At 55.7% G+C, this 7,500-nt stretch overlaps 1 protein-coding gene across 1 annotated transcript in view; it reads left to right on the top strand.

Moving 5' to 3' along the window:
• The window catches only part of PTSG_09690 (uncharacterized protein), a 19,668-nt gene that overhangs the window by 9,952 nt on the left and 2,216 nt on the right, over positions 1 to 7,500 (top strand). Inside the window, exons 32-56 of the mRNA XM_004988987.1 lie at positions 1 to 44; positions 209 to 427; positions 634 to 687; positions 938 to 1,142; positions 1,482 to 1,600; positions 1,783 to 1,921; positions 2,170 to 2,242; positions 2,408 to 2,440; positions 2,605 to 2,634; positions 2,823 to 2,916; positions 3,072 to 3,123; positions 3,280 to 3,333; positions 3,536 to 3,601; positions 3,818 to 3,896; positions 4,147 to 4,367; positions 4,612 to 4,719; positions 5,000 to 5,151; positions 5,333 to 5,399; positions 5,572 to 5,622; positions 5,761 to 5,862; positions 6,116 to 6,223; positions 6,478 to 6,579; positions 6,760 to 6,846; positions 6,986 to 7,062; positions 7,249 to 7,333. The exon at positions 1 to 44 is cut by the window's left edge and continues 46 nt beyond it. Of these exons, the coding sequence (XP_004989044.1) occupies positions 1 to 44; positions 209 to 427; positions 634 to 687; positions 938 to 1,142; positions 1,482 to 1,600; positions 1,783 to 1,921; positions 2,170 to 2,242; positions 2,408 to 2,440; positions 2,605 to 2,634; positions 2,823 to 2,916; positions 3,072 to 3,123; positions 3,280 to 3,333; positions 3,536 to 3,601; positions 3,818 to 3,896; positions 4,147 to 4,367; positions 4,612 to 4,719; positions 5,000 to 5,151; positions 5,333 to 5,399; positions 5,572 to 5,622; positions 5,761 to 5,862; positions 6,116 to 6,223; positions 6,478 to 6,579; positions 6,760 to 6,846; positions 6,986 to 7,062; positions 7,249 to 7,333 (2,421 nt within the window). The remainder of the gene's footprint in view (positions 45 to 208; positions 428 to 633; positions 688 to 937; positions 1,143 to 1,481; positions 1,601 to 1,782; positions 1,922 to 2,169; positions 2,243 to 2,407; positions 2,441 to 2,604; positions 2,635 to 2,822; positions 2,917 to 3,071; positions 3,124 to 3,279; positions 3,334 to 3,535; positions 3,602 to 3,817; positions 3,897 to 4,146; positions 4,368 to 4,611; positions 4,720 to 4,999; positions 5,152 to 5,332; positions 5,400 to 5,571; positions 5,623 to 5,760; positions 5,863 to 6,115; positions 6,224 to 6,477; positions 6,580 to 6,759; positions 6,847 to 6,985; positions 7,063 to 7,248; positions 7,334 to 7,500) is intronic.

Genomic DNA, 7,500 nt, shown 5'->3' with positions numbered 1-7,500 from the left:
TCGCATGAGCACTACGTCGCCTTCAATCTCCCAATCACAGACATGTAAGCGAGCAGTGATGGTGGCGGTGGCGGTGGTGGCGGTGCCGTGATGCATTGCATGTTGGATTGCCACGTCGCATCTCATGCACTTGCCCGTGATTGACACAACGTTCTCCCTCTCTCCAAAACCGTCATTTCTCCTCACATTCCACACTCTCCCCCGGCAGCCACCGTGCAAGTGCTGCCGTGGCCACCGCGGCCTCCTCCACGCTCGTTGCGTCATCGCCATCAAAAGGAAGCGGATTCCGGCGCCGCGCGTCCACGGTCCTCCTCGCTGGACGCGATCGAAAACCGGACGGCGGGACTGTGCCGTGGTGCAATCTCTCTGCCTCGCACTTCCTCGCTCACGCGCTGGTGGCGGAGGTGTGCTACGCCCTGCAGCACGGGTACGATAGGCGCGAGCCATTGCGTCGTTTGTGTATGCACGTGGATGTGGATGTGAGTGTGCGCGTGTGCCTTGTGTGCAAGTGCGCGCGTGCGCGTATGTGTGTGTGTGTGTGCAAGCTTGCATGGTCTTGTAAAGGGGGTTCCTTCAACCCTCGTCACTGTCATGGCGTGACCGGTGTGACCTGGTCATGATGGCTGCCTGCAGGTCCCAGGAGAGCCGATACGCCGCCATCCGCCTCATCTACGACAAGCTGCTCGAGTCAGTGCACCGCTCATGATGATGGTGATGATGGTGATGGTGATGATGATGATGGTGGTAATGGTGATGATGGTAGTTGCTCCTCGTCTACGCACGTGCTTGATACTTGTGTGTGTGTGTGTGTGTGTGTGTGTGTGTGTGTGCTTGGTTTCCCTTAACGCCTTCGCCCCTGTCTCTCACGCCAAATCACCACACCACCACCACACCCCATGCTTCGTCTGCTCGCTATCACCATGAATGGCCCCGATAGGCACAGCTGCGATCCGCGCCTGCAGCGAGCCGAGCGCCACGCCGCTGTGAGCAACCTGTACTTCCCGCTCGCCCTCTTTCTCCTGCAGTACAAGCCGCTCATGGCCCGTGCAGAGCGCAACCACGAGGCCATTGTCCGCGGCAACGAGGCAGGTGGCGGCAGCGGGGATGACACCACACCGCCACCGACACATAAGCACACGGAGGTGAGGCTGCGTGCATGGATGAATGAATGCATGGATGTGTGTGTGTCTGTGTGTGTTTGTGTGTGTGTTTGTGTTTGTGTGTGTGTGTTTGTGTTTGTTTGTGTGTGTGTTTGTGTGTGTTTGTTTGTGTGTGTGTTTGTGTTTGTTTGTGTGTGTGTGTGTGTTTGTTTTGCGTGTGTGCACATGTAGGCGTGTGCATATGCGTACGCTTTTGCGTGTGTGTCTGTGTCCGTCTGTGCGTGTACGTTCGTTTCGTCTGTGCGCACGTGCACTGTCGTGTTGAGTCAGCGCCTCACTTCTTCTTCCACCAAACACTGCGCCGCCATGCCCCGTGTGCAGTCGTCGTCGTCATCATCGCCGCCAGAGGAGGTTGAGCTGACGGATCGCGAAGTGCGTGGGCTGCTCGTCGTCTTCCTCCACATCATCAAATCCTGCGACCACACCGTCCTGCGCGACTGGTGAGGCAGACGCGGTTGTGGTAGTGGTGGTCGAGGTGGTGATTGTCATGGTGGTGGTGATTGAGATGGGTGGTGATCACGTTGTTGGTGGTGATGGTGCTGGAGTCATGCGTATGTTGTTCAACGCCACATCTCACTGCTCTCCACAACCACCCACGCCCCCTTCGTTTCATCCATGTCAGGTGGAACACGCAGTCGAAGCAGAGCGTGCAGCTGGAGACGTTTCTGAAGATGCTGATCCTCGCTGTTGGTTCACTCGAGTATCCTGGACAGGCTGCCGTCACAGAACACGCCCGCTCCCCGGCCGCCCCCTCCCCAAGGGTGAGCCTGTGTGTGTGTGTGTGTGTGTGTGTGCGTTTGTTGTGTGTATGTGTGCGTGTGTTGTGTGTGTGTGTGTGCGTTTTCTATGTTTTGTGTGTGTGTGTGTGTGTGTGTGTGTGTGTGTGTGTGTGTGTGTGTGTGTGTGTGTGTGTGCGTGTGGCTTGCTTCACCATTGCGTGTGCGTGGTTCATCGCTCGTTTTCACGCTTCCTGCTCCACCATCACTTCTTCTTGCCTCATCGTGTGCAGTCGAATCGTCGAAAGCTGCTGGAAGCGAACTACGCTGGCGGTGGCAGCGGCAAAGCGTCCAAGCTCCTCTCAGGTCCGGTCACGATGCAGTTTGTGACACGTTGCATGCTGTCTGGTGTTGTGTGCTTGCATGCACTGTGAAGCATGCCCATCCCCCTAAGGACGTGAATGCTGATGCGAATTGTTCACTTTCATTCACGCGACCGTGCTCACATGTCTCATGCCACATCACTAGCAGGACCCGAGGGGAGCGGCGGTACTCCGCTCAGAGGTGCAATGAGTACACCCTGCAAACGCTGTTTGCGTGCCCGTTTTCCACCTTCTAGTTCATTGACACTGAATTCTCACCTCAATGCCTGTATGTGCATGTGTGCGTGTGCGTGTGCGTGTGCGTGTGTGTACGTGTGTGTGTGTGTGCGTGTATGCGTTCTGCAGCTCGCAAGTTCAAGACAGGAACATGGTCTGGTGAGTTGCGGAGTTTGTTTTGCAATCATCAATGCCGTAGCATGATCGCATGCCAAGATCCAACCCCCCCCCCCAAACACACACACACACACACTCATGTGCATGGGCATTCACGCCGATATTAATGCGCCTGCGATGCTCGTATCACTGTGTTGCCACCACCTCCTCCCTCCCCTTTACCTCAACAGCGGGCCAGTCGCCGCTGTCGTCGTCTGATCCGGGGGACACACACGGGCGCCTCTCCGCCGTGGGCATGGCACTGCAGAGCCACGACTTTCACAGGTGATGATAGTGACAGGAGTGGCGGTGATGGTGGTGGTGGTGCTGGCGCGTGCTTGCACTGCTTGTCGTCGTGTTGCCTGCGCGCATGCACCGAATCCCTGTGTGCGCTCCCTGCTCACCGACGTCTGCTGTCCCTGCGTGTGTATTGGTGACAGATACGGCACGAGGCAGGAGACCACGGAGGAGGAGGTCATCATCAGCGTGCAGGTGCGGACACACAGAACAGATATGCACACATTCGCTGCTCACTGTTGCATGTGATTGTGTGATAATCCGCCATTGCATTGCAACGCCCAAAGTGTCACAACACATCCCTTCACATGCGTCTGGTGTGTGTGTGTGTGTGTGTGTGTGTGTGTGCAGATGGCGAAGAATTTGAGCCACGAGATGACGGTCATCGTGCTGGACGTGCTCGAGGTATTTCATGATGACGATGACGATGGTGACTGGTGTGCTGATGCTGGCGGTATTACAGGTGGTTGTCGTGCTGTGCGCGTTTGCGCTCGCGCGTAGATTGCGTGCGACGCCACCCATCACGAGTAACCTATCCCAAGCAGCCAACAACGAGCAACGCACCTTCACCGTGACAACCACCCTGCGTGCTGCTTTGGTTGTGCAGATGTTCATGGACGACTTCAAGTCGTCGCTTCGCGAACTCTACGGCCAGAATGACCTCATGGAGCTCGTAAGTGTGGTGGCGCGTCTGTGAGAGCATGTGCTGGTTCTGTGACCGTGTTGTGTGTCACGGTGGTCACAACAACGTTGACCGTGTTTGTGTGTTGGCAGACACGAAGCTCACGTGTGATCATTTCTTGCCTCGTGGCACTCTCTTGTTCTCTACCCCTGGTTTCGTGGTTTGTTTTCTTTGCCCAATGAACTAACACCGCTGTAATTACAACAGGTATTCCAAATCCTGATGTCACTGATGGGATCCAACCTGAGCATCAAGTCCACCCACCTCCTCTTCCAGACACTCACAAGTGCGGCAATGGTGGCGGAATTTTGCTTTGTTGAGAGGGAGAGGAGGGAGAGAAGGCGTGTGCGTGTTGTAGCGGTTGGCATGCCATTTCAGCACCCGTGCACTTGGCTTGTACAACTGCTCACTCTGATCGTATGCCGTATGCTGACACAACACAACGCACGCACACGCATCCTCGCACACGCACACACACGCACACAATGGCATCCACAACACACAAATACACATTCCAACGCCTCCCCTCCATCAAGACTTTGTGCACCTGTTCCCCGAGCTGATTTACAAAGCGCCGAGCACGGACTTTGCCGGGCGGTTGTGCGAGCAGGTGCTGCGGCAGTGCAACAAGAGCGAGAACAGGACACGACAGCAGGCCACGGCGTACCTCTACCTCCTCATGCGCAAGAATTACGTCGACGAGGACTTCCAGAACTTTACCCGCATCAAAGTGCAGACGACGCTCGCCCTCTCACGCGTACGTTTGCATGTGTTTTGTGCGTGCGTGCGTGTGCGTGCGTGTGTGTGAGTGTGTGTGAGTGGTGTGTGTATGTGTGAGTGGTGTGTGGATGTGTGTGTGTGTGTGTGTGTGTGTGTGTGTGTGTGTGTGTGTGTGTGTGTGTGTGTGTGAAAGATTCCCATACCTGAACTACGCTGTGATCAGAGTTACACCCTCTTCCCGCCTCATCTTGCTCAACCTCGCATCTGCTTCGCACGTGCAGATTGTGAGCGCGGGTCGCGGGGAGTGGTCGGATGTGAATCTCCGCCGGTCGTGGGCGACGATCATCAAATACGCAGAGGAGGAGAGCCAGGGCCTCCAGAACGCCGCGGTGCGTTGCGGTTATGGGCTGTGTGTGTGTTTGTGTGTGTGTGTGTGTGTGTGTGTGTGTGTGTGTGTGTGTGTGTGTGTGTGTGTGTGTGTGTGTGTGTGTGTGTGTGTGTGTGTGTGTGTGTGTTGTGTGTGTGTGTGTGTTGTGTGTGTGTGTGTGTGTGAAAGTGGTAGTATGAAGAGAGAGTGGTTCTGTAGTTGAATCGAGGATTGCAGTTGTTCCTTTCTCGCATTCTCACACACACACACATACACCGTGACGGTGGCGTTGGTGATGGCAGGACTTCCGGCGGCAGGTTGAAGGGCTTGCGCTGCAGCTGTACGAGATCCTCCGCGACACCGCGCAGATGGATCTGATGGCGCACGACCCGGAGACGGCCATCGACCTTCACCTCCGCATCGCAGACAACTACAAAACGTCGCCAGACCTCAGGTGGGGGGGGGGAGAGATGGGAGGAGACACACGCGTGATGGTGGTGGTGGTGGTGGTGGTGGTGGTGGTAATAACTTTGATGGCCATTGCAGTGTTGGTGCTGGTGTTTGTGCTGGACACGGCAGCGTGACACGCGCGCGTACTCGTTGCATGTGTTCTCACGTGCACTTTGTTGTTGCAGGATCACGTGGTTGAAGTCGTTGGCGGGGCGACAGGCGGAGCTGGGGCACCACGCCGAGGCTGCGCAGGTTTGATCACACAGCATAGACGCATCCAATGCAATCATGGAGAAATGACCAAAGCGGTTTGCTTGTCGTTGAGTGCGTTGTGCTAGGTGCTCCATGTACTCGTGGCTCGACTGACAGCAATGGAATGCGTTGCGTTGCGTTGCGTTGCGTTGCGTTGTGTTAATCGCTACAGTGCTTCCTGCAAGCGGCCGCTCTTGTCGCCGAACACCTGCTCACCCTCCAGGTAGTGTTGCATCCTGCCAAATTTTGTTGTCACGCACGCACACGCACGCACACACACATACACTGTCGCGCTCGCACCTGTATCCTGTGCGCAAGTTCTCAGCACCTCTGCCATCACCACCGTCATCGCCACTGCCAGGACAATCCGTTTGTGCGCAACGGGTGCTCAGCGTTTCGCCACATCAGTCCCAATGCCGAGGAGGAGACGGCAGTCGCACAGGAAACAGACAAGTCCGACAATGTGCGCACAACACCAACCTGTCCCTTGTGTGTGTGTGTGTGTGTGTGTGTGTGTGTGTGTGTGTGTGTGTGTGTGTGTGTGTGTGTGTGTGTGTGTGTGTGTGTGTGTGCGTGTGCGCGCGCGCGTGTGTGTGTGTAAATGTGTTGGAATTTGCGTTGCTATCATTTTCATGGCGTTACACAAGCTGTGATGTGAAATCATTTGCTCACGTCTCCTCCGCACACGTCAACCCCCTCTTCCCCCGCCCCCACAGGAGAGCATGTGCACGCACCGCTTTTTCAAGCCCGACGGGTTTATCCACCTGATCAACATCACCGTCGGCCACCTCCTCGATGCCAAGATGGCAGAGACTGCAAACCAGGTGTGTGCGTGCGTGTGCGTGTGCGTGTGCATGTGTGTGTAGCCGTGTGTATGCGCGTGTGCATGTGTGTGCGTCGCTGCTACTGCTTCAGAAACGGTTGCTTCCCTATTGTTCTCAGGCGAAGGCGTTACCAAGACAGCGTCCACCCAGACACGCAATCAGCAATCACATCTCTCCACAGCACGGCTCATCATCTTCCTTGCTCCCTCACTTTCCAAAACACACACACACACACACACATTTACGCGCTGCAGCTGCTGTCGTTTGTGATTCCCATCCTGGAATCGCGGCGGGACTACCAGGCGCTGTGCAAACTGCACGGCCGTCTCAGCGACAACTACAAGCTCATCGATGAGGTGTGCAGTGGTTTGCCGTTTGTTGGTGTGTTTGTTTGTTTGTTTGTATGGTGGTTCGTTTGCGTGCACGTATCGGTCCTTCTTGCTCAAGCACACGTTTCCGCTGTTGTCGCCTGTCCACCCTCGTGTCCAATCCCAATCATCACCCTCATCCCCCTCCCATCACGCTTGTTGCGACAGATGGCCAAGAAAGGCCCCCGCTATCTCGGCGAGTACTATCGCGTGAAGTTCTTTGGTTCCATTTTCAAGGAAGAGCTCAACCCGCTGGTGAGCGCTTGTGTGTGTGTGTGTGTGTGTGTGTGTGTGTGTGTGTGTGTGTGCACGTGCGTGTCTGCATATGTGTGGGCGTTCATGGCCTCTTTGCCTGCTGACGATCACCATCCTGGATGTGCCAACACCACATTAGGGCTACGTGTACAAGGAGCCCGGCCTGACAAAGCTGGCAGAGGTGTCGCAGCGGCTCGAGCAAACGTTCAAGACCAGGTGCTGGTGGAAGGGAGGAAGCGTGTGGACGTGTGGACGTGTGTACGTGTGTTTGTGAACATGCGTTTGTGTGTGGTGTTTGGGTTTAGGGGCATTGCATGTTTGGGGAGAACAGAACACACGCACACGCGTGCACTCTCACATTTGTGTTCACGCGAGCGTGCATTATCTTTGGTTTGGTGTCAGGTATGGGGAGGACGCAATTGTGATGATTCAGGACTCGAAAGAGGTGAACCCGGCTCAGCTCAACCCAAACAAGGGATACATTCAGGTGCGTTACGACACATGTGGCACAAGAATGGCGATGCTGGTTTTCGTGTCTGTTCTTTTTCAACATGCACGGCCGTGTGTGTGTTTGTGTGTGTGTGTGTGTGTGTGTGTGTGTGTGTGTGTGTGTGTGTGTGTGTGTGTGTGTGTGTGTCGTGTCGTCGTCGTCGC

This window comes from Salpingoeca rosetta (genome assembly GCF_000188695.1).
Source record: "Salpingoeca rosetta unplaced genomic scaffold supercont1.31, whole genome shotgun sequence".
Lineage (NCBI taxonomy): Eukaryota > Choanoflagellata > Craspedida > Salpingoecidae > Salpingoeca > Salpingoeca rosetta.
This window is presented reverse-complemented; position numbering and strand designations above follow the sequence as displayed.